Here is a 25,598-nt window from a genome sequence, read left to right as displayed (position 1 = left end):
TTGGGTGAATAATACCCAAATCTTTTTACAGACTGAAACAGCTGCTGGTACCTATAGTATTTCTTCCGGACCTATGTCTATAAGTAGCTAAAGACCAGCAGGGACAGGATTTGTCCAAATTAGCAGATAAATCATATTTGATGTTGGCTTGTCATGAAGCCTGATTCTAATCCCACCCAGCTAGACTGAGCCTTATCTGTACTTGTGTAAATCCAGTGCAATTCCATTGACACCAGTGCAATTCCACTGCAAATGAGAATCTGGCCCATTGGCTTCTAACCTAGCACTGTAATTCCTAGAAATATTTGCAAAAACAATAGAAAATAATGTACCAGCCACCTCAGACGAGACAGAAAACAAGGCCCGGACCCAACTGTGCACCTTAAAGATGCCATGGCATTTTTTGCAACAAGAGGGGAGGTTAGCAAGTAGCCTAGCCAAATTTCGCTCACACTCTGCCCATCTAAAGCTCTTTAGGTCTGTAGCTAGTGTTGTGTAGTAGTCCTTGGTTCAGAACAGCTTCATCTGCGTCCCAGAAGTGACTGTGTTGCAGTGGGAAGCTAAGGGACTCTTGAACTCACAGGGTCACAGGTTACACCTACGTGAGTCTTCCCACAGACAGCAGAGGCTAAGAAATGCCACGAGCACAAACTCATGGAGAATCCTCTGAACCATTCACTCTGGGCCCCCTGTGGAATTGGCAGGTGGTTCCACCATGTAAACTCCCTGATGGTCCAAGATCCATGTGAATCCCAGACCACGCACAGGGGAAGAGACCATTAGCGTAAAGACCAAATCCTCTACCAGATCTCCCTCAAGAGCTAGGCTGCCACGTACTCCCTACGAGTGGCCTTGCCGTGAAGGAGGGATTGTAGCTCCTTCAAGGAGTCCCTGCTGATCTTGCACTCAGATTCCCAGCTGGAAATCCAGACATCCCAGAGGAGAGCGTGAGATGGAAAGCAGCTGCATCTAGCTCCACCCACTCCTAGCCACTCTCGCCCTCGCCACAAACCATGGAACCCTGACCATGGAGAAGGGCTTCTACAATGTCTGGGGCCCAGGGCAGAGAATGCATTAGAGCCTCGGCTTGCCTCCTAGTTGTGGGTCTGCATCCTCTTTAGCCACACCTTGCTGCTCTCTGCCCCATGCTGCAGAGAGTACGGAGCATGTAGCCCAACTTCTTCAAAGCACTTGGGGATGAAAGGTACTATATAAATAATATAAACCATTCTTACTCTTATTATACATGCTAGTCCAGTGAGAACTCGAGCAAGCTCTTCTAAGTCAAATCAAATCATGGCCTGGTGGCCCATTGTCCAGCACCATGAAGTTACTCATCTTGTGTCACAACACTTAGACTAACTCGTTTGGAGCTATCGTGTCCTTTTGTGTAGATATGAATCTGTGGGATGGTGCTCTAGGCACTGCTGTATGCTAGTTTCCTATGATGTATCACACAGGAAACAGGAAACTTAAAATCATGTCACCGTTTTTTAAAAATTGTGTAACTCCATATTTTCATGAGTGCTGGAAGGAGCTGCTCTAGTTCATAATGGACTGGAAAAATACAGATGTTTAATATGATATAAATTGTTATTTTATACATCAGGCCAAGCCAGAGGCCAAAAGAGCCCTTGCAAGATAATTCCACAAGACAATTTGTTTCTCTTACTTTTAGTACTACTGTGACATTGGAGGGAGCGGAGGAGGGGGCAGAGGGTGGGGAGGAAGACATTTGGGTCGAGATTTTCAAAACCATCTATGGGATTTAGATACACAAGTCCCATAAAAATATAATAGGCACTATGTGTCTCAATCCCCTAGGCAGCTTTGACGAGCTCAGCCTTGAAGTAGAAACAAAATGGGGTAACTTAGTTTGTACAGCACCACGCACAGTGGAGTCCTGGTCCATGACTAGGGCAACTGAGAACCATAGTAATACAAATAAATAAATGATATAAGAACAGTACTGAGAGCTGTCATGTTTATTGTCTCTAAGGGAGCCCAGCTCACATCAGTTCAATCTGCAGGTTATACAGGCAGATTTTTCTAGTGCCAGCTGAGATTGCTCTGTGCCTTATATGATCCATCATCACAATGCAGCCAGGAGTCCACAAGGGCCTTTGCCATTGCTCTTAATTTTATGTAGAAGGCCCACAGATTGCAGTGATGAGCGGTAGGATCAAACTGATAGAGAGTCAGAGAGAGAGAGGAACCAGTTAATTCTCCCATCCTTTAGAAGAAGTGAAAACAAATGCAGTTTGGTAAGATGTACAGCAAACCAGGAAGGGATCCCTACGATGTAAGCCTTGCAGGGCAGGGCAACAGGTGACTGGGATGTGGATGGTCATGCCTAGTGGTTGCAGCAAGAGTCAGGCCTAGAGGGTAGAATGGGAGTCAGCAGCCAGGAACCACAACCCAGTTTCAGAGCCAGAGTCAGAGGCCATGTGCCAGAGCAAAGGATCAGAGACCAAATGCCAGAGCCAACATCAGCGACTGGAGCCAAGGGTCAGAGCAAGAGGTCAGATGTCAGGACTCAGCGCCAAGGGTCAGAACCGGGTTAGCTGCAGTGAGGCGAGGCTGGGGACAAGCAGGCACTGGAGCTATCACACGAACGCTTCAGGCAGCCACTGAACAACAAGAACAACTGTTGGGCTTACGAGCCAGTCTGCAGCTGACCCTTCCAACCAATCAGGCAGTGTAGCCAATCAGGCAACCTGCTACAGGCAAGCTGTGCCGATTGGCGTGCCTGGACACTGGCTCCGCTGCAGGCTCCGATTCCGACACAGGGTTCTGTCTACTTATATTTTTCTAAGACACCATGAACACGTGTAACACTGCATGAATGAACCTGTCACCATGCTACTGGCGGGATGCAGAGAGATACTGAATCTATTTAGCAAAACTGGGCTAACCATTCATCACGAATACGCTACCCAGGTAAGTTCCCTGTTTGTGAACTTACTCTTTCTGGCGCCAATATATTCATTATTTGCAAAGTATTTGCTGAATAATTCATAGCAGAGACCAGAGGGCAGCCAAGTTCCACTGAGTGAGGTGTATCCAAACCCCCAAGGCAGAACCAAGGCCAATGAACCCAGTAAAGCACATATGCTCATAATCTGAACATCTTAAGCATCTATTGTGAGTGATGACTCAGGTAGGCTGAACTTGGTAGAGTTTGGGAGAGCATCACTACTTTTATATTTTTCAAATTCTGCCCTGGCTTATACAATCAAATTTCAGCCTCTGGGAAGTTTGCAAAATAAGTATGGGTATTCATTATTCATTGGGTCACGCTTTATGAAAAGTTTATATATATATATATATATGATATGTTTCTAAAAAAGTTTAACAAATGATTAATACAAGTTATAAGCATGTTAGAGGGAGAAGTAGTATGGTGCGATTATTACTTGTGTATGATTGGTCCTCATTACATCCTTTCTGCTTCCTGGTTGAATGACTGAAACTGCTTAAGCAGGACAATAATTAATAACAAGTAGTAAGTGCTGCTGTTCACACACAAATACCCTTGTCCACATGCAAATGCTGGTGCTTGTTCTAGAAACAGCCATTCCCCAAACAAGAAAACCTTGTTTGCGCTAATGTTCATGAACAGCGGGATGGCAAGAGACACAAATGTGACCGAACCAAACAGCTACTCACTCAGAATTCAAGAGAACCCTCCTGGGCCCTGTTTTACAGCATTCAACCAGCCCTACTGGTTAGCCTCCAGAAAACTGCAGAATGATTTTCTGCTGCCCAGAAACCTCTCCCTCAGCAAAGAGAAGTGGCATCCTCTGGGCTCCAAGACTGTTCCGGGACAGATCAGTAATAAACAGCTCACTAATCTTTGTGTGATTCTAGCAGTACAAGAATTCTGTGTACGTGGCAACATTTCTCTTTCAGTCGCTTTCTGATGGGACTTAAACCAATATTTGAAATATGATACACTGGATCCTAATGATAACAAAAGTGAATTCCTTTGCCTCTTTTCTCACAGACTGGATCTCAGTTTCATAATCTGGTATAATTTATCTTTTATTTGAAACTGATGATGAATTTTCTGAAATACCTCATTGAAGATACGTTATAGAGTGTTGTCTCACAAGAACACCCCGAAATTTTAAACCATCTTTCTCTGTGGTTCAGTTTGTTCTAGTTATTGACAGTCATAAATTTGGGGAACTGCTTCATGTGTCAGCTTCTCTGGATATTTATTTTCTCTCAAGACCATTTTTCATTTATATAAAAAATGTGGCAGTGATACATAGATTAATGTGCTCTGTCTAGGGTGACCAGATGTCCTGATTTCATAGGGACAGGCCTGATTTTGGGGTGTTTTTCTCATATAGACTCCTATTACCCCCCACCCCGTCCCGATTTTTCACACTTGCTGTCTGGTCACCCTAGCTCTGTCTTACGTTGATAAGAGCACTGATCCATTGCAAGACAGTTGTTAACAGAAATGGACTCAAGCTGCAAAATTCAGACCCTGCTCCAGATTTTGTACACTTCAAAGGTCTGGGAGGGTTCAGAGCTCAGGTTTGGAATGAGGTTTGAATTCTGTGGGTTTTGATCCAATGCCATGTCTAGTTTCAACATAAAAACATAAAATAGCCCAGTTTGACTTACAAATGATCCCAGGTTCATTCAAAATAAGGTCTAAACTTTCATTGAAAATCTTTTGATTAATCCTGGGCTCAGTTTGAAGTGAAACATTTCACACAGCTCTGCTACAAAGAAACTTGATTCCCCTGCCACTCCCCAAACTCCACGATTAGTGTAAGCAATGGGCGGGGTAACTAGATAATTGTAGCAGTGAGAGATCTACGGGACTATTCACTGCATCCACCTGCCAGCCAGTGCAGTATTGTTCCCTACAGTATATAATGAAATCCAATATTCAGCGCAGTAGAACTTGGCCTATAAACCTCCCATTTTACATGATCAAAACTTGTTCCGATTCACAGGACATTAAAGTCCCCGTCTTTTTCCACGCGAGCCAGAAAAGTCCCTCCCCCCTTTTTATATTGAAAACTAATGATCCAATTTAAAAAAAAAAGATTCCTCATGAATTCTGCACTTAATGGAGTTTTATGAAAATTAGATTGTTTAAAAGCACCGTACATCATGGGATGATTTTATTTCCCTTTTTTCCCCTTTCTTTCTGCTTCGCCTTTGTTAATTTCACTAGACTCTTAAAGTTAGCAGCACAATTAGCAAATATATCTTGGGTTAAGGGTTTGGAATGAGCTCACATAATGCAATCTAAAATAACAAGAGGGAACACAGAATGCAGGCCTTACTTGTCAAGGGAGCTGCAGCGTGCCTGTCTCCTCCGTGCACTTTTAAATGTAGCCAGCAGATCTGAAAAACTATCTGCCAAAAAAACTTCAGGCTGGCGTTCTCTCGGTTTGTAGCTGGAAAGGGGGTGTGATGTGCTCGGTCATCAGGATGGACTGTGTGTGATGGAGGGGTGTGAGGTAAGGGAGAGGATGCCCTGGCTGCAGTGGGATTATAACACCTCCTGTCTGTTGATCCATGGAGCGCTGCTGGCAGCACTGCTGAAGGGAAACATTTTTCTTGTTCTAGTGGCCAGAAAAGAGGCCAAAAACTGAGTGAGAGTGGGTAGGTGCGGAGGAGATGGGAAACAGGCGGAGGGACTTCATTGAAATTCCTTTTAGTTACATTCATTTTCAAGTTCCTTCAAAAAATCAGGCTTGAAGGAAATAGAGAGATCTCCTGAAAGTTAAAGTGTAGAAGGAATAAAATATTAAGATGCCTTTGGGACCCTATTTATCAAATAAATCCTGTTTGGGATATTTCCAAATGAATGTTATACACCTTTGTGTAGTAAATGCAAACTATATTATATATATATATATATATCCTGTACATAACAGCAACTGGTTTTTGCTTCTTTCTCCTCATCTCTGTCACTAGGCACTATCTCTCAGTTACATGCCAGGCTGGAATGGGGCCACCCTATTTAGAAGATATTAAAAGTGTTCTCTTTGAAAGGAAAACTGAAAAAAAAGTGGTCTGGATTAGCTACTGCAACCCCCGAGGGGAACAGCACTGATCTGGAAACGCACTGTGGGGATTTTATATCTATTTCCTTTGCTAATTTAACATAGAAACCATGCTGCTAGAGCAAAGCCTCTATTACATGGTACTTTGCATATCTGAGTTCTGAGACACAGGGCTTCTTCTGCAGAAGCAGCGACTAACAACTGTGAACATTATTTTATATATGCACAGACAGCTGATGATACTACTTAGCACATGCTACACCTACAAGTCAACACTGCAGCCTATTTCTGTCCTCCTCCCACCTGCCTCTGAGTCAACACCGACCTTGCCCTGTCTGTGAACAAAGGGTATCGCTTTACTGGGCTCCCTTCAAAAGTCATCACCTCCTTCCTGCCTTACCACCTTGGCCCTTTGCATCCTCAACCAATGTCATTTCCAGTGGATCCTCTTCTTCCATACTCACATTCCCTGCTGTTACTGGACTCATGACAATAGCCCTTGCTTGATCCCTTCCTCACTTGCTAATTACTAGAATCATAGAATATCAGGGTTGGAAGGGACCTCAGGAGGTCATCTAGTCCAACCCCCTGCTCAAAGCAGGACCAACCGCAACTACATCATCCATCTTCAACCTGAGGAGTATATGAAACCTTGCACCCGAGCTTGGAAAAGGTAGATGTGGTCTGCCATGCAGCATTGCGTGGATAAGGTACCTTTTCTGGAACTCTGTGAGCTCTCTAGAACATGGGCCTCCAGTCCTTGGCTATAACTTTCTGTTCCAGCTGGCAATATGAAAAGCTAGTTACGGTAAAGTATCAGAAAATCAGACAGATCTTTTCTAAGATGTGCGTTACCTAAGCATCTTCTGGTCTTCTGGTCTCCAGCAGGCCATTGCAGAATTGTTCTGGGTGCTAGGGAATTACCATGGTTCTGGAGAGACGAGCCATTATACAACGAATGTCTCCCAATGCCCAGATGTGTATTTCCCCTGTAGCCTCCTCCCTTCTGCAATATGATGCCCATGTACCGGCAGGATATATGGATATAATTTATTTAATGTCTGTTACAGTAGCATTTCTTTCTACTGAATCCCTCTGGACCAGCTACACAATACACAGTGATGTGCCCACCACCATCAACAATGGTGTTCCTTGAATAATTAGACTGTTGCCCTGCCCAAAAGAGACACACATCTTGTGTTTATACAGGTTCAGGTGCCTGTGAGTGGGAATGTTGCAGTTGTGTAAGCATGCACAGCAATACTACACAACAGGCCAGGACAGGGAGTGAAGAGGATTATGGTCTTTAACGAGGACTGAGATCGGCAGAATGTAATTATCCAGACTGGAATCTAGCCAGGATAGCACTCTTAAATAAAGGGATCTTGAATGGGTACAAGTTGTCAGGTCTTCAGTTCTCATGTCTCATCCGAAAGACAGCACCCCCTGCAGCACATATTTTATAACCTCCTACTGGGGTCTTGCTTCATGTCTGGCTCAGCAGAAATAATATTCCTGTGGAGTGACTAACACCATTTCCCACAGCACTCTGGATACACACACAGGGTGCATGTTATCTGGCTAAGGTGTTGCCACTCATTTACCAGTACTCAGACTCCAGTAGCATAGAATTTATGTGGAGTGAGTAGGAAGGACCAAGCACTCCACTGTGCCTGATGGAAATTTGAACAGCACTGATGGTGCTAAGTCATTAGTAGTAAAGGGATCCTGCAGTGCCTCCATGAAAGCACAAACAGCAGCTAAACACAGGTCATGCTGAGATTTTTCAAAACAAAAAAGGTAGAATCAAAAACCCGAGAGACTTGGCAATATAGCTCAACATCTCTGCAGTTCCCACATGAGCTATAATTGTCTAGAGCAGATAAGAGGGGCTTAGTGAACCATTAAGTCGGGGCTTGATCCATCGTCAATTTCCCAAGAGACAAGTTCATTCTGTTACAGTCCTGTGGCATTTCAGTAAATAAGTCAAATAACACAGGGGTGGGAGTCTACATTCCAAGAGCCCTTTGCATAAAATAAATCTGTTGTAGCTGCCTTCAACTTCAATCCTGCAGAGACTACAGATCCCAGCACACATTATCCCATTTTATCCCAAACAGCCCTCGGCATGGATCAAGGTTTGAGATGGGTCAGAACCAAAACCCTGGATCTGACCAACCATGAACTTGAAGGCAGTTTGGAGCTAGAGCCAAACTGAGCGCATCTATCATCTGGTTGGAGCGCTGCATGCTGGGAGCTGTAGTTCCCATTGGCTGCTCCAGTACATTAAAGACTTGGGCAGCTGTGCACCATATTGCCAGTTTCCATGTCTGACATTAGCCCAGCGAGTGGCACTTCGACCATCCCCAATAGTAAATGCCACCTGCACAGAGAGGTTCACGCTCACATCACTGCTTCTATGCACCAGCTGAAAACAGAAGAGTACAATTCAAATCTGACTTGTGAGTCTTTACCTGTCTTGTGTCCCATGTGATCCCACTTTTTCATTCTTCATGCAGAAGTCAGGCGAGCTTTGCAGGTAAATCAGCTCTGTCTCTTTAACTGGCCTGATGTCAATATCCTTTGGTACTAATTGCTTGCGTGTGCCCATGGGTCGGTGTACCACCTTTGTGGCTGACAAGTATTTGTTTTTGAGGTCCTGTGCGATGTCTCTCAGTTCCTGAAGACCCTTCCAGCAGGTCTTGATAGAACAGGAACCAGAAACTCCATGACACTTACATTTCATTTCAAGAGAGGCTTTCAGGGCCTATGGAAAAAAACAACAACAACGAGTTATGAAGTGACCTTCTCTTTATTTAAATCTCCCACAGAATTGCTAAGGAATTAATGTCTTAACTGGATTGCAGTCAAGAGCATTCACTACTCTGGTTTCTGCACAACCAGGTTAAAGTACCTACTGTGCAAAGTGAAACACAGCTCACAGCTTGAAGATTGCTGTCAGCCTGGGTATTATTTTTATTGTGGCACCTGTTAAGGCAGTGCACAGAGCAGTGCCACAGTTTTCTATCATATTCCCACAGTGCTGGACACATCCTTTAAACTCCAGAGGAGCTGGACGTTGAAGTAATTTGCAAATAATCAATATGAAATTTGTGCCTTCAGCATATTTATACATTTGATAATGTAGATTTCAAAGCTTTGATTTATCCAGCTCCGTGTGCAATGACCATATCTCCACATTATCTCTAATACAGAACTGCTATATTATGCATTATATCGTTTCCTTTGATTTTGCAGTTTGCGTAATTCCCTGAAGGCAATAGGAAAGATTCTCTGAGGGTGGGAATCAACAGAGCCGTGTCCCTTTACACCAGTCAAGAATTTGCCATGGGGCTTAACCTTTAGAATTGAGACATTAAGGAGCTAATAGAAAGAGAGATGTGGTGCAGTGCTGTGAACTCCGGATACAGTGACTCCCTGTGTGGCCATGGACAAGTCTCTCAGGGGCAAATTTTAGGGCTGGCACTAGCGGGAGTGGCTGGGCCAGCCATCTGGAAAACATGCAGGGGAGGGAAAGAAGACGTTTCTCCCCCAGCCACAGTGGATAAGGCTACACTGCACACTCAGCTGGGGCTCTGACTCAGGTTTGAGCTCAAGTCTAATTCTTGTCCACACACAAATCAGTGTTGGGTCAACCAGCACTCAGGACCCGGGTTCTAGGACCCTGGCAGGGGAGTGGGTCCGAGCCTGAGTGCCACTGTGACTCAGGTCCCCAGACTCGAGACAGAAGGTCTGTGTAGTGCCAGGGGCGACTGTAGGCATTTTGCTGCCCCAAGCATGGCAGGCAGGCTGCCTTCGGCGGCTTGCCTGCAGAGGGTCCGCCAACACGCCTGCGAGAGGTCCGCCGAAGCCGCGGGACCAGCGGCCCCTCCGCAGGCAAGCCGCTGAAGGCGTGCTGGGGCCTGGAGCCGCCCCTGTGTAGTGCAATGTGGATGCACTGTATGGCTGGGAAACCTAGGGCAGCAATGGTAAGCCCAGGTGGACGTTCAAGTGTGGGCTCGGAAACGAGTCCACGGGTGCAGGTCCCATGGACCCAGGTTTACAATACAGTGTAGATGTACCCTGAATGGCTATGCAGGTGCGCCACACAGACTGTCCCAGCACAGTGGCTGGAGCAGCCGCCAGAGCCACCCACAGGGGAGAGAGAGGACTGGAGAATCTGAGTAATGGCAGATCTACCAGCTTTGCCCCTGCCTATCCCCCACCCACTGAGCCCTGCAGCACCGGGATCCCTGGAGGAGCTGAGCTCCACCCCACGAAAAGCGGATGTGCACCCTTGAAGCAGCCAGGCATCCAGCCTCCTCTCGAGCAGTGGAATCCACTGGAAGGGAACTTCTGCAGCCACAGGGACAGGAGCCGGGTTTCCCCTCCAATCTCTCTGAAACCATTTCTCCATTTGCAGAAGGCTGTTGAGGGGACTCGTTTGTTAACATCTGCAAAGCGCCACATTCATGGTAATGGTTACTTTGCAAGTTAATTTTTATTGGAGAAAACTAATCCCTGGGCTCACTTAGGCCTGGTCTACACTGGGAAATTAGGTCGGTATAACTCCGCTGCTCGGGAAGGGGTGAAAAATTGACACCCCTTGGTGATGCAGCTACACGAACCTAAGCCCCAGGATAGACAGCACCAGGTGGATGGGAGAAAGCTACTGCCTCTCAGGGAGGTGGTGTCTTCACTGAAGCACTACAGTGGCGCCACTGCTGCTTAAGTGTAGACAAGCCCTTAGACCCTGTACTCATCACTGACACAACAATTTAAAGGCATCCGCCCTACTGGCCGTACTGATTCAGCGTACAGCTAGTGCTCCTTACCATTTACATGGCACTTCACATGGACAAAGGACTTCACAGACATTAATTAGTTCACACAACACATCCCAGGGAAACATCATCCTCACATTACGGATGATGAAACTGAGAAAGGGAAGGGAAGTGGCCTGGCCAAGGTCACACAGTGAGTCAGTGGCAGAGCCAGGATTAGATCTCAGGACCTCCTGACACCCAGTCCTGTGCCCATGCTTCCCAACCCATCTGTCATCCAAATGAAGAAACTGAGGCAGAAAGGTTAGGTGATGCACCAGGCTCACAAAGGGAGAGGAAGGAGACTCCAGTGGGAGAGGAAGGATGATCCAATCATTAGGACACTACTCTGGGACTTGGGAGAGCTGGACTGAAAACCCTGCTCTGCCACAGACTTCCTGTGTGACCTTGGGGAAGTCACTTAGTCTCTCTGCGCCTCAGTTCCCCAGTTGGACAATGGGGAGAACAGCACTGCCCTATCTCCCAGGGTGTTGTGAGGATAAATTCATTAAAGATTGTGAGACGCTCCAACACTATGGTAACAGGGGCTACATAAGTACCTTATACAGACAGTCCAGGGCAGAACTGAGACTTCAGGAGTTCCCGGTGCCCAGCCTAGGATACATGACCACACCTCTCTCTCTGCTGCTCATGTCCATGAGTACTTAAAGGAATTTACATTTCTAGAGACTGAATTATATCGTCAATGCTTATACAGGCCAAAGGAGTTTAGCGGGCTCTGGGGAAAGCCCTGCTTCCGTAGCTAGCTGGTAGAGACACTGAACTTTCACAAAGCCATCAACCACTACAGAGGATTGTACAATGACAGTAGCTCTCTTTGGTTTGTTACCTGTCTCCCTACTTCACTGTTGTGCAGATGCATCAGCTTATGGGCTTGTGATCCTGATTTTTTCATCTTCATGGGAGCATCTGAAAATTTGGACCCCATGACAAGACCATAGTTGAGGTTGTCAGCACATCCTCCCCATCGATACCCAGGTCCAGGTGTCTCACCTGGGATGGGACCGCAGGAGCAGCCAGGGAGGTCCCCGGTGGTGCAGGCCCTGGCGATGGTGTGGCTGATGGCTGCGGCAGAGAGGGCATACACAAATGCTGACTCCCTTGTACCTGCAAGACAGAAGAACTGCAACTCAGCCACTGATTCCAACATGCTGGGTATCTTCCATAGAGAGGCCTGCACAGCCCCTGCCTCAGAGAAGACACGTCTCAAACATGCAGAGTAGAGAAGCGCGGCTGGAATCTTTTCTGCCGTGCAACCCAAACTTGGTGCTACACAGGAGGACCCTGGAGCTTCGGCTTTATGAGCGAGCAACCCAAGCAGCACAGAAGGAGGTAGCTGGGCAGGCTGGCCTGAGGGCACGTGTCACAGGGAGTGTGGGAGGGATATGGGTGAGGCCAGCGCAAGGTTTGGTCTGGCCCTATGTGAGGGTGTTACTCCAGTGAGGAGCGCAGGATAGGCCTGTGTGCAGAATAGGAAAGATATGCAGTTCCTTCTCTGCATATAACGAGGGTCCCAGCCCCTCTGCATAGCACGGTAAAACTTGCCTCCCCCCCCACACCTCTGACTCACTTCTCCCTGAGCCCGGCAAAGCCAGCGCTGACCGTTACCTCTCTCCAAATCCAGCAGGTAGTTGGGTGCCAGCTCAATGGAGGAGCAGTTCCACCGCATGTCGGCAAAAGTTCTACGGCACGTCTTTATCACTTCCCGGGCGGCCTGGATGATGGTTTGCATGAGCTCCAGGTTGCTGCGACACAGCTGCACTTGGGACACGACCAGGCCTTCTAGCTGCTTGCAGTGCTGGGTCTGATTCAGAGCAAGGACGGGGGGAGTCTTGGACAAAGCTCTGGGAACAAAAACGTCACCAAAGCCATTAGAAAGTTAACCTTCCACTTGGCAAAGAACCACCTGCAAACACTTTGCCTTTGACACACCGTACCCCCTCCCTCCTTTTTAACTAAGGAAAACATTTCAATCCATCCAAAGGCTCTCGGAATGCCACATGGATCGAACAACACAGATGCTTTGGGAATTCTTTTGGGCATGCCTACCTGGCAGCTGGGAGCCAGCTTCTCAGCCTGCGCAGACAGACTTCTGTAGAGGGGCTCACACTAGCCAGTCAAGCTCAAGCCAACCCTAGCCCCTGGATCTGAGCTCAGGTGGCTAGCCTGACTCCACACAGCTATTTTCCGTGTGCTAGTGCAAGGATCTCCCAAACACTTAGCAAATGACCCATCAGCTCCATAACGTATAGCTAGATCTTCCTTTGGCTTTAAGAAAGCAAGCTACATAGGCACCATAAGTGTTCTGCATTCAGAATCCATCTCACACACCCGCAAAGGATTATGCTAAATGTCCAAGTATGTAATTACAGGGGAAGAAATCCGCTGCTTAGCCTAGAAAAAAAACTTATCGCGTTTCCAAAACAGGTGCTTCACCATTGAATTAAAGCAAACCACTCCACCTGTAACTACCATTACACTTAGATAAGTTAGTATCAATATCTTCAAAAATCTGGTGCAACAGCAAAATGACAGTACTGGAAAGGCAAGATGCTGGAGAAAGTTGAGAGATAGTCCAAAAACACCAACGCAAACATTACCATAAAGCAACACAGAAGGCAACAATACACCATAGACCACTGGCCCACCTACTCTGGTAGCCTTCCTCCCGCAGTTGCCAACATTTGATGTATCAAGTGAAAGGAAAACAAGGGAACTGATTATGCCATGCAGCATCTTTGGGCATGTGATTCTTCCCTAGCCACCCACAGGTGGTCAGCTGAAGAACAGAATATGGCTGCCTTTGTATCTTTATGATCTACCTAGTGCAGCTGTAAGTATTCTTCCTGATCATGAAACTAGTTTATAACTCACTGCGTCATTAACCGGTGAACAATCCTGCACAGGATGGCGATATGCTGCCGTAAAACATATTTCCTTCTCTCCGTATTTAGTGTGTTGCCTTTCAGTTTCATTCTACACCACCCTGTCCTCCTAGGGGAGTTTAGTTGATTAATAGGCACATTTATTTTATTTACTGCTACCGCAGGTAAGTGATTCACAACTTAAACAAAACACCCAAATCAGATTGAGAGATGGGTCCAAACCACAACACATGCTCTTTGCTCCCCACTCTCACGCCCACCTTTGGGGAATTCATATCCACATTTGAATCTCTGCCCCTTACCGCAACTATGAGATGAACCGAACCCGAAAACCCAAACAATGTCTTAAATTCCCTGTTTGTCACAAACTTCCTTTGTGCCCTGGGGCTGGGAGTTTAGCTTTCCTGTGTTCCAGTTCCCTCGCTGCGGAGAATAGCAGTGCCCCACCTCACAGGGATGTTGTGCAGATAAATACATTAAAGAATGTGAGGAGCTCAGATACTATTGCAAGGAAGGCCAGATAAGTACCTATGGTTGATAGACAGCATTCTGCATCACTTGAAACTTCTGCCTGCTTTACAAGGGTAAGCCCCAAGCAGAGCGCTTTGCAGAAATCCCTGGTCGGTTTTCACCATGCTCTTCATTATCAGGTTTCGTCTATAACGCCCCTACCTGCAGCTCTGGAAAATAATCTCATTGCTCCTCATGAGCTGGCAGGAGGAGGAGGAATTTCCTGTTACCTGTGCATCATACTGAGTGATATGAGCTCAGTGGTTTGAGCATTGGCCTGCTAAACTCAGGGTTGAGAGTTCAATCCTTACACTTAGGGATCTGGGGCAAAACTCTGTCTGGTGATTGGTCCTGCTTTGAGCAGGGGGATGGACTAGATGACCTCCTGAGGTCCCTTCCAACCCTGACATTCTATGATTCTATTCTATATGGAACTAGGTAACCAGGGGTTGACGCAACTGATATGGCCTGTCAGCTGGGAAGATAATACATCACCTCATTATAAGCATATAAACTACTTATAAGGAGGGAACTGCCCTGTCTGATGACTGGCACAGGTAGATCCAGAGTTAAAGTCAATTAGAGCTGCAGATGCTTAGTAACTTGGAAAATCAGGACCTTGGGACCAGATCCATCAACAAAAGATCTGCCTCTTGGCGTCTAAAGTTTGGCATCCAAAACTCTTGAAAATTTGACCCAGAATGTTTATCAGCAACTCTCAGGAACTGACTCAAAAGCTAGTTAGGCAAGAGGCCAAAACTAGTGTGAGATTCAGATCACACCTAATCATAAATACAACAAAGGTGATGGCTGCTTGGGATGCAGTATATTCCAAGCAGCAAAATAAACAAACATATTGGGTACATCTACACTGCAGAAAAACTCTGTGGCAGCAAGTCTCAGAGCCCAGGTCAACTGACTTGGGCTCGTGGAGCTGGTGGTTCGGAGCTAAAAATAGCAATGTAGACATTCCTGCTCAGGCTGAAGATCCTTCAAAGATCCTCTGAGATCCTCTCCCTCACTCCAGCCCAAGTGGGAACATCTATACCACTATTTCTAGCCCCATAGCATGAGCCCTACAAGCCTGAGTCAGTTGACTTGGTCTCTGAGACTCATTGCCTTGTGGGTTTGTTTGTTTGTTTGTTTTTTGGGAGGGGGTTGTGTTTTGTTTGGGTTTTTTTGCAATGTAGACGTACCCGGTAAGTCTGATAAAGTAAAGGAGTTCTGCAAGCCTAGACTGTCCCAACTGCCCTCGAGAGACTGGGCATGGAAGGTTGGATTCATTTAGAGAGAAAACAGGTGTGTCTGAAATGCTAAAGTTCAGTTTGGGACAACTTACAACGGATTTGATCTGTTGCTTGATATGGCTGGGAAAACAGGACCACGGAGACATGAAAGGAGCCTGCTGAAATATGGCATTGCTCCAGATAAAGTGGGATTATCACCAGCAGGGAAGAAGCCACATGAGTGAGTATTATGCAACAATGTGGAATAAAGCAAGATGTTTATATGGAAAGGAAGCTAGAGCATTTCAGGGACCCAGCCAACAGAAATTGAGGTCACTTAGAGGAAGAAATGTTGCAGCCCAGGGAAGGCCCATCAGAAGATGAAGGGAAAACAAAGGAGAGATGGCTGGAAAGCTCACAGGTTATGTCAGTGCTAATGGTGCAGTGGAAGGGAGTGATATGAACAGAGGGCTCATAGCGAAATGCTTGCTGATACTGATGGTGAATTTTATGGATAAAATGTTCCAAAGTGACTGTGCAGTAAATAAACTAGGAAGAGTGGAAGGATTTGCAAGAAGGCAAAGAGAGAGGGCTGCATTATAAATCCAAAGAGAGGAATTCAGCAATTGGCGGCAATCGCTGTTTCTTGTTGAGTAAGCCACGCTCTAGGGAGCCAGCCATGAATAAAACACAGGACGCAGAAATCTATTTTGTGAACATCTCTCACGCTTGAGCTTCATGCCTTAGCATACGAGAATTTATAATGGGAAACATCTCTGAGCGTCAGGAGGAAAATGAAGAGAGTAATGGAGATGGAAAAGAAAACTCATATTTATTGGAGACACTTGCAAAGAATGAAATACATATTTATAAATCATGTAGATTAGGGATGCAAGAGACATGTTAGGTCATCTAGTGCAATGGTTCTCAACCTTTCTGGGCCCAGGACCCATTTGTAAATGTTTATGGCCGGGTACGTCTACACTGCAAAAAACGCTTGTTTGCCATGTTGTTGTAGCTGTGTCGGTCACAGCATATTAGAGAGACAACGTGGGTGAGGCAGTAACTTTCACTGGACCAACTCCTGCTGGTGAGAGAAACAAGCTTTCGAGCTACACAGAGCTCCTCGTTGGGTGACAGATATTACCTCACGCCCCGGTCTCTTTAGAAGGACACTATGAGGTAAGGGAGGCCCAAAGAAACAAAACCCACCTTGCCTGGTCCTAAGAGGAGCCCCCACTCAGGGCTGGCTCCAGGCACCAGCTGAGCAAGCAGGTGCTTGGGATGGCCAAGGGAAAGGGGCAGCAGGTCGGGCTCTTCGGCGGCGAGTCCCTCGGTCCCTCTCGGAGGGAAGGACCTGCCGCCGAATTGCCGCCGAAGAAGAAAGCGGTGTGGTGGAGCTGCCGCCGATCGCGATCACGGCTTTTTTTTGCCTTTTTTTTTTTCCACCGCTTGAGGGTGCAAAAACCCTGGAGCCGGCCCTGCCCCCGCTGCATAGGGGGAGTCTTTGGTGGCAGGGAATCTCCATAGGAGCTCCTCCTCCACCCCTACCCCAGCTGCTGGCAGAGGGAGAATGGCTGGAGAAAAGGGGCCTGGATGGAATTTCCCTGCACCCCATGTAATCCCAGAGGTTGCAACAGTCTCTTGTGGGCAGGTGGCCCAGATTAACGCAGCCTTCAGGATGCTGGGATTCACACCAGGGGATGGCCCGAGAATTGGAGGGGCACGAGACTGCGACGCAGCCACTATTCCCCCGCCCCCCATTCTCCCACGTGGACTTGCACTGAGAATCCAGAGCATGGGGCGTTTTCTTTGATAAATGTCACTTTTCACAATTTCATCACTCTAGCTGCCCTTCCCTTTACTCCCCTAAACAATCCGTCATTCTCCAGGATGCTGAGGAGTACTGAGGGTTTGGGTTTTTTATTCAACCCTTCCCTTTAAATAAACAGGTTTCAAACCAAATTTATTCAGCCTTAAATAAAACATACTAAGGCTTTCAGTTGAAGTTACGGCTACTGACAGAAAACCATAAACATAATTACAGGGGAAATATGATGCGTGCTCAGATCATGACATTTGTTTATTCTTTTAATTATCTTGGACAGTTTTAATAAATCTATTTGAAAATATGAATAAGCTACAGTATTTAATGCTTTGGGAAGCATGGGCACAATCCTTCATCCCCTGGCACTACTTGCATGACAAAGAGCTACTCACATGAGTAAGGTTTTTTCAGGATCAGGCTCTATATCCAGTACAAAATCTTCATCCCTCCTTTGTTGAAGGTTGTTGCACAATCCCCCCACTCGCCCTCCACTCCCATCCTCACACCTCTGTTCTAATTTTGTTTAAATCTTTATATTTTAACTGGATTTCTAGAAGATTAAGGTTGGTGCTTTTGTTTTTTAGAGTTCTCTTAAGCATGGCAAAGAGGAGGTTCTGGGTTTGGTTTAAATCGACAGCCCTGGTACAGATTCAGCACAGCCATGTTTTCCTGGATTGTAGGAATTGGGTAATGCGCTCCAGGGAGAACCTGCGCGGAAAGGAGGAATGGAATATCCTTTCACATACTTTAGGATATTTTAGAGCCCTGTGGATACCTGGGCAGCTAAACAAAATTTGACAAAGCCACACTGGCCCTTCTCTGCAATAGATCCGCCAATTCACAGCTGGCAGTAACTTCAGAGGGGACTTGGATTTGAAGCCGATGGACTTGTGCTTGCAGTGGCAAACTTGGCTCCAGGTTGGAAGGCACTTCTTATTGTAAGGTTTCACTTTAGCGTTTCTCTTCATTTTATTTTTTACTCTATAAATGCCACTTGTCTGTCTGAAAAAGCTTCGGTATTCATTTACCCATTGCAACAACGTGCCGAGGGACATGGTGGCTTCTCCTTCACTTGCAGTCTTTAAGTCAAGACCAGAGATGTTACCAAAAGACGTACTGTATAGCTCAGCCTCAGACACAAATTATGGGCTTGATTCAGAGATTACTGGGTGAGGTTGTTTGGCCTATGTGATGCAGGCGGTCAGGCTACATGATCACAATGGTCCCTTCTGGCCTTTGAATCTATGAACTCTTTGTTCCTTTGGGTTAAACGTTTTAAGTGATAGCCAGTCAAAATCACCAGCCCTCCTTTGCTGAACTTTGTTGCACCCTTCACCCCTCTCCCACACACACTCCCAGTGTAATTTTATTTAAATCGTTCTATCTTAACTGGATTTCAGGAAGATTAAGGTTGGTGGTTTTGTTTTTGAAAGTTCTAAGCACGGCAAAGAGGAGGTTCTGGGGGATGGCTCTCTGGCTTTGGTTTAAATCAACTGTCCCAGCTGCAGTTTCACAGCTAAAAAGGGAAGAGAAAACTTCAAAACAAAACTCCCTCCGAGGGCCCGATCCTGTAGTTTTTTCCCCCATGCAACTCACTCACTGGCATCAGCGGTCCTGATTCTCCCCTCGCTTATACCACGGCAGAGCTACTGCTGATTTACATCAGTGGGAGGAGAGATTCAGGCCCACTGAGAGGAAGAACAAAATTCTCCCGCCCGACCTTCTCTCTTGAAAGAAATGTTCATCTGAAAATCCTGGAAGGTGATTAAACTAACCTGTTTACAGCTGATGGAAAGGGCCCGATCCTGCAGTCCTTACTTGTACTCACTCTGGGGTGAAATCCTGGCCCCACGGAAACCAATGGGAGTTTTGCCACCGACTTTGATGGGAGCCGGATTTCACCCTGAGAGTTGTATAGGAGTTAGGACTGCAGAGTCAGGCCCAAGGCAACAACATTTTAAATAAACTAAAAACGTGGGATACCAGGGAGCTTGAGTCAGGGATAAATTAGTCAGAGATAACAGGAGATTGTGAAAACAGGTCCTTGTAAGAGAAAACCTCAGAGAACTTGGTAAGTCGCAATGCCAACAAAACACATCTTTGTGTCACAACAACTCCATATACCGTGTGGAAATTAGTCTCTCGAGTGAACAGGTTGGAAAGAGCCTATTTAAACATCGCACCCATTAAGAAGAAAATATGATTGGGCCTGAATCTGCAGCTGTTTTGTAAGCCCTGATTTCAGCGCAAGTGTCACATGCAAAATGAACCCAGGATGAGGCCTCTCTACTAGTTCTTTCATTAGGGTGAAATTCACCCCTCGGCAGAGGCACAACGCAAAGGCTAGACACCGTTTAATTCTCACACAAGGGTGAATGTTCTAATTCGGAAACGTGAGTGATCTGTTTTGCTGCTTTCAGCAGACTAGTGCGCCTTGTTCAATGCATTTGTGAGAGTTACCAGTCTTAAGCCTGTGCAATGCAACATGTGCAGTTGCACAGAGCGCCCTCTAGTGTTCCCCTCACTTGTCGTAGTCATGAACAAGTAGCTTGCCTGCAAATTGGTGCCCCTTAGGCAACTCTCACACTTCCCTGGAAAAATTGCAAGGCTTGATCACAAATCATGTCAATAAAGCCCTGATGCAGGATGGCCCCTTGCAACTCGTGCTCTCGCAGATTGTTCATATATTTAGGGCTTCTATGCTACATTTGTACATCTGTAAATTAAAAAAAAAATGCAATAGAACATGAAAGGTAGCTATTTATTTTAAATTATTCTAATTATATTTACAGGTACTGTGGGCAGATACTCAGCAAGACAATGCACACAGCTTCTCTGATGATGACATCTTATTTTGCAAAAAAACAAAAAACCAACAACCTTCCCTCAGTCTAAAGAATCTAGGGGGGGAAACAAATTCATAAAACAAAAAATTTCCCTGTGGGGTGTATTAGAGAGACAAGGTGGGTGAGGTAATATCTTTTAATGGACCAACTTCTGTTGGCGAGAGAGACAAGCTAACAGCTCTGTGTAAGCCTGAAAGCTTGTCTCTCTCACTAACAGAAGTTGGTCCAATGAAAGATATTACCTCCCCCACCTTCTCTCCCTAACATCCTGGGACCAACATGGTTACAACAACACTGCATACAAGCTATGGGTTTATAACAGTTTCTGAAAAGGCTGCACAGTAATTAAAGATCTGATCCTGTAAACACCCACGCTGGTGCAAATAGCTTTACACACACGAGTAATCCTCTTGAGGTCAATGGGTCTACTCCCAAGCACAAAGTTTCTCATGCAAGTAACTGTTCTGCAAGGTCCTGGCTTTATACATATAGGATCAGATCCTCAACTGGTGTAAAAGGGCAGAACCCCAAGTCAGTGGACCTGTACTGATATATGCCATCTGAGTATCTAGCCCACAGTACCCATAAATTTAATTAGAATAATTTAAAATAAATAGCTACCTTTCATATTCTATTGCATTTTCCTCTTTCTTTCTTTTTTTAAATTTACAGATGTGCAAACAGAGCATAGAAGCTCTAAATAGTTTACCAAAAAAACCCTTACATCACATTTTAAATCAAAATGCACAAATCAAAATCGACTCCAAGTAATTTAGGGCTCAGCCCTGCAGTCACTATGCAGACAGAAATCCCACTGGCAGTGGCCCTTTAGGTCCAAAACAATTCTCATTGACACCAGTGTAAATCAGGAGTGACTCCATGGAGTTACACCAGCATAACCGAGCACAAATTGCCCCATCCTAAGATTGGGAATGGCTGAGCCATTACACACATTGAAGCTATTTCCCCATGTTAAGTATCCTCACACCTTCTTGTCAAACTGTCTGAAATGGGCCATCCTGATTATCACTACTAACGATTTTTTCTCCTGCTGATAATTGCTCATCTTAATTAATTAGCCTCTTTGAGTGAGTAGAGCAACTCCCAGCTTTTCATGTTCTCTGTATGTGTATATACATCTCCTTACTATATGTTCCAGTCTATGCATCCGATGAAGTGGGCTGTAGCTCACGAAAGCTCATGCTGAAATAAATTTGTTAGTCTCCAAGGTGTCACAAATACTCCTGTTCTTTTTAAGGGGTGTATGTGTGTGTGAAGAAGGAGAGTGAAAATAACTTAAATTTAAAAAAAATAGTTCTTTCTAAAATCGCAGATGGCTGCCTTCCACTTATGAAAAGTGCACTCAGACAGTTAGTGCAGATTTCCACCGGATTTTGAACAGGCGTGACTGGCACACAGCAGGGCATCTGGATGTAGTTCATACTTCAAATGTCACTTTAATCTTAACTTTCATCTTCCGTACTAATATTCAGATAGGGGGACACATTTGGTGGGGAAAGGCCATTCCTTAGATCGATTTTTTTCCTCCCCCACTAACTAAAAGTTTAACATAAATCCTGAAAGCCTTTTTTTTCCCGGGCAGGGCTATTTCAGATCCCTGGAGGCTTCCTGGTGTGTTGATCTGATTATAGTGCTGCAAGGGAACTTCCCTGAAACCAACCTAAAATCTTGCCTTTCCGAGGGCTGATTTCAGCACTCGCTCCACACTCTTTTCTCGGGTAACACTCCCAGTGCAATTGATGGCTGTATTGCTTTGGGCTTTGCTTTGGCAGATCACTTAACATTAAGCACATAAGGATTACCATTGACAGTCAAAGCTTAAAGTTAAGGACGTGCTTAAGTGGTTAATCGGGGCCTTAGTAAGCAGTGAGCCAGTCATACCGCATAGATAAGTGACGTTTGATACTATTAAAACCTAATTTTCAATATGAATATGTATTATTGCACCCTGAATTTTAGTTGCATTACAATCATGCCTAAGGCCCCCCTGGGACTGGAGCCCCCATTGTGTTAGCCTGTGTGCATACATGTAGCAAGAGTCAGTCTCTTCACTGAAGAGCTTACAGTCTAAATAGACAAGACAAAAGGATGGGAAAAAGAAAAGATTATTAGCTCCATTTTACAGGTGGGGAACGGAGGTACAGAAACTAACTCAGTTGCCTGTGGCAGAGCCAAGAATTGAACCCCGATCTCCTGAGTCCCCATCCAGTGCCGTAACCACAAACACCCAGCCTCAAACATCTTATCTTCTGAATACAGACTATTAACCTGGCAACGATTTCATTGAATTTCATTTTACATTTTCTTTTACAAAAGATCATTCGGGCCTAACCTGCATCATTTAATCTCTGCATGGTCTTACATTCTATAAAAACCAAGAGATGGTTCACCAGCCACAGAGAGGGTGAAACCAGACGACTGTTCTAGGGGTTTGTTTGTTTGTTTTGTGATAATCCGCTAATTGATTGTTTATTTAAGTGGAGAAATATGTCAATGATCCGTTGCTGTTTGCACACTGAGCCAGGCTATTACACTGCGGGGAAACCCAATCCAGACGTTACAACTCTAGCTGGTTTACAGTCAGTCTCAGCTCTCAAAATCCTACGGGTAAAGGGTTCACAAAAACATGTTATCTGTCAGCTATTCCCTTTGGCTACAGATTGGCAGCATTATCTTAACAGCCTGCCCTATCACTCCTAGTTTGTGCTTCCCCCGATACAGTGCCTTGTGGGAAAGTGTTCGGTAGACGTGGATATTAAATGCTTCATTAAGTGGGTCCGCTAGTCCAGTTCTTCCTTTGATGTAAATGAGGGGAGAGCTGGGCTCAGAGGATGTACATTTTAGAAATAAAGCATATACATATTGTTGTAGTGGATCTGATCCTGCATTCCTTGAAATCAGTGGGACTTCTGGTGCCCTAGGGAATGCAGTATCAGTCTTGAAATGTTTCTCCAGTGTGTCCAAAGCCAACAGTGCTAAACTTGAAGCTATGATTGTAATACAACAGCAAATGACAAGATTTTTTAAAAAATAACGTGTCGCTCATAAAAATGTAGCGAGAGAGATACTTACAGCCATTTTATTCCGGAGCAAATCCCAGTCTGTAAAATGAACGACAGAAATATTGCAAGACTCAGCTTCATTTTTCCACAGCCACCCACTTTCAGAAGGAAGTCAACTCTTAAAAGGGGATCTTCCCAATTTTCTGAACAATGTATTTCCTTCACTTTAGATGTGGTTCCTTCTTGGAGCACAGCAACCTGAAATGAGGGAGAAAGCACAAAGATATATGGTTAACACCCAAGTGTTGTGAGTCCTGGTGACAGATAAATTTATCATCCAAATTGCAAAGGAGTGGTTTGTGAATCACGAAAAGTTTCAGATTCCCTTCCCCCCGATTCTTGATAGAACCTTTACAGTCAACAGACAGACAAAACGTATGGCTTGAATTATGACTTGAGTTATAGTCTGATTGTATTTTTCTGGTTAACCCGGCATATGGCAAGACTTCATTCCCTGTTTCAATTCCTCCCCCCACCCTAGGTTCTGTAAATCTGCCTGGGGAGGGAAGAAATACAAATCTCAGGTCTCTGTTTTAGCTAATCCTCTTCGCTTTTACAAGATAGATAGATAGATATTTCTGAAAAAAAGACACATTAGACATACATGTGTTGACTCAGGGAGGTGCTCTTGCTCTGCAAAGGTTTCCGTCTGCCTGATCTGTTACAAACAAATGTGTTTTGTTCCTTCCCTCCTGCTTTCGTTCTCACCTCATTAACTTTGCTTCTCGCTTCTTCCAAACACACGAACACCTGGAGCGCAAGGAAGAGCCCGCCACTCTGGCCCCACAATAAACATTACAATCAAAATTGTCTCAAAGAAGCGCCCAGCAGCAAACAAAAGATCTCAAGGATCCTCCTTTCTTTGCTTTTTATTAAACAAACAAGGCCCATGACTCCTAAATTCTTACGAGTCCTCCCTTTCCCAGACCGGGGCTAGCCCTGCTCCCTGTAACAATGGTAGTGACAAACCAATCGGGATTCTCTCCCATCAGAATTTGTTAGTCTTTAAGGTGCCACAAGTACTCCTGTTCTTTCTCCCATCAGAGACAACAGTGAGGGTCTTCTTTTCTGCTTAGCCTCCAGTGGTTTTTCTCAGGTGTACCAAATTAAGGCCAGATTCTGCTCCTCTTAAAGTCAACGGGCAAGGTTTCAAAAGTGGCTAGTGAATTTGGATCCCCGAATTAGGCCCGAGGAGGATCTGATTTTCAGTAATTACTGAGCACTGGTGCACCTTCACATCAGGCCTCTGGAAGGTGTCTCAAGTCAGCCACCCCATAACTGGACGAGCTGGTATCACCAGTCACTTCGGAAAACCTTGGCCAATGGCATTCAAAAGGAGGAAGGATCATGCCCTTCATGGTGATCATTCGATGCCTGCCTGACCCCCAGGTCTGAGGCTGCCTGAAGCTCTCTTCCAAACGGCGCTCTTTGAAGGGTCAACTCTTTAATCCCCTAGGAGAGGACTCCACTTTGGAAACCCGTTCACACGTGCGAGTTCCCCCCGGGCCCGGGATGCTTGCTGTGATTCCCAGCGCACTTTGGGGTTTTCCTTCAGGGTGTCCCCATTGGTGTAAGAATCCCGTCCCTGAAACACTGTTATCGGGAAAGTGACACTGTACCACGGATCTTCATCGCTGGGAGTGAAATCCTGGCTCGGCTGAAATCCATGGCAAAACTCCCATGTACGCCGACTGGATCAGGATTTCACCCGCCTCGATTTTTATTCCCTTTCTTATGAAGTTGCAAGCAGCGGTGGCGCGGCTTGTGCAGAGAGGCATGCTCCCGGGTCTCGGGCGTCTGCACAGCCAGAGATTTATTCCGGGGTCTTTTATCTTTTTTTTAAAACAAGGGCACACTTGAAACCTTCACCCTTGAATCCTGACCATGCATTGGGCGGTCTGGGGGCTATTTCAGACCCCTTATCTGTCTCTTCGCAGCACAGACCTCAGCGTGACATTTCTTACCGCCTCCCTGAAAGGGAGGGAGGGAGCTAGCTAAGCTCGGCTCTGCAGAATCCCTCCAGCCCAGACCGGACACTGTCCGAACCAGAACTCCGCTTTCCAGCCTCTAGCTCCGGAGCAGGTTAAATTTACACATTCGGGAGAAACTGGCAAGGGAGGGACCAGTTATTGAAGCCCTCAGCCGTGTTGTTTACAAGGGCGGAGAGCCCTAGGTCACAGATCAAGCCAGCAGCAGGGGGCACGTTGCCTAAACCCGACCTGTTTTATCCTAAGAGTCCTGCTCTGCTTTGCCCGTGCACGTTTCAGACGAGCGGCCTCTGGCAGCCGCTTGCTCGGCGGCGAACGTCCGCGCTGAAGAAAATTCGCTCAAGAGAAAA

At 45.8% G+C, this 25,598-nt stretch overlaps 1 protein-coding gene across 4 annotated transcripts in view; it reads right to left on the bottom strand.

Annotated features, from left to right (window-relative positions):
* WNT11 (Wnt family member 11) overlaps window positions 1-25,598 on the bottom strand; it is a 32,044-nt gene that overhangs the window by 5,314 nt on the left and 1,132 nt on the right. For 2 of the 4 annotated variants that reach the window (XM_045021447.1, XM_045021474.1), the window contains exons 2-5: window positions 23,271-23,458; window positions 12,491-12,726; window positions 11,712-11,989; window positions 8,513-8,805 (exon numbers count right to left, since the gene is read on the bottom strand). In XM_045021447.1, the coding sequence (XP_044877382.1) occupies window positions 8,513-8,805; window positions 11,712-11,989; window positions 12,491-12,726; window positions 23,271-23,341 (878 nt within the window). In that variant the 5' untranslated portion in view covers window positions 23,342-23,458. Of the gene's footprint in view, window positions 1-8,512; window positions 8,806-11,711; window positions 11,990-12,490; window positions 12,727-23,270; window positions 23,459-23,864; window positions 23,941-23,968; window positions 24,494-25,598 lie in introns of those variants that run through there. The other 2 variants (XM_045021465.1, XM_045021454.1) reach the window with 2 other exon arrangements.

This window comes from Mauremys mutica, chromosome 1 (assembly GCF_020497125.1).
Source record: "Mauremys mutica isolate MM-2020 ecotype Southern chromosome 1, ASM2049712v1, whole genome shotgun sequence".
Taxonomy (NCBI): domain Eukaryota; kingdom Metazoa; phylum Chordata; order Testudines; family Geoemydidae; genus Mauremys; species Mauremys mutica.
The sequence above is the reverse complement of the archived record's forward strand: the minus strand, read 5'-3'. Positions and strand labels throughout refer to the sequence as shown.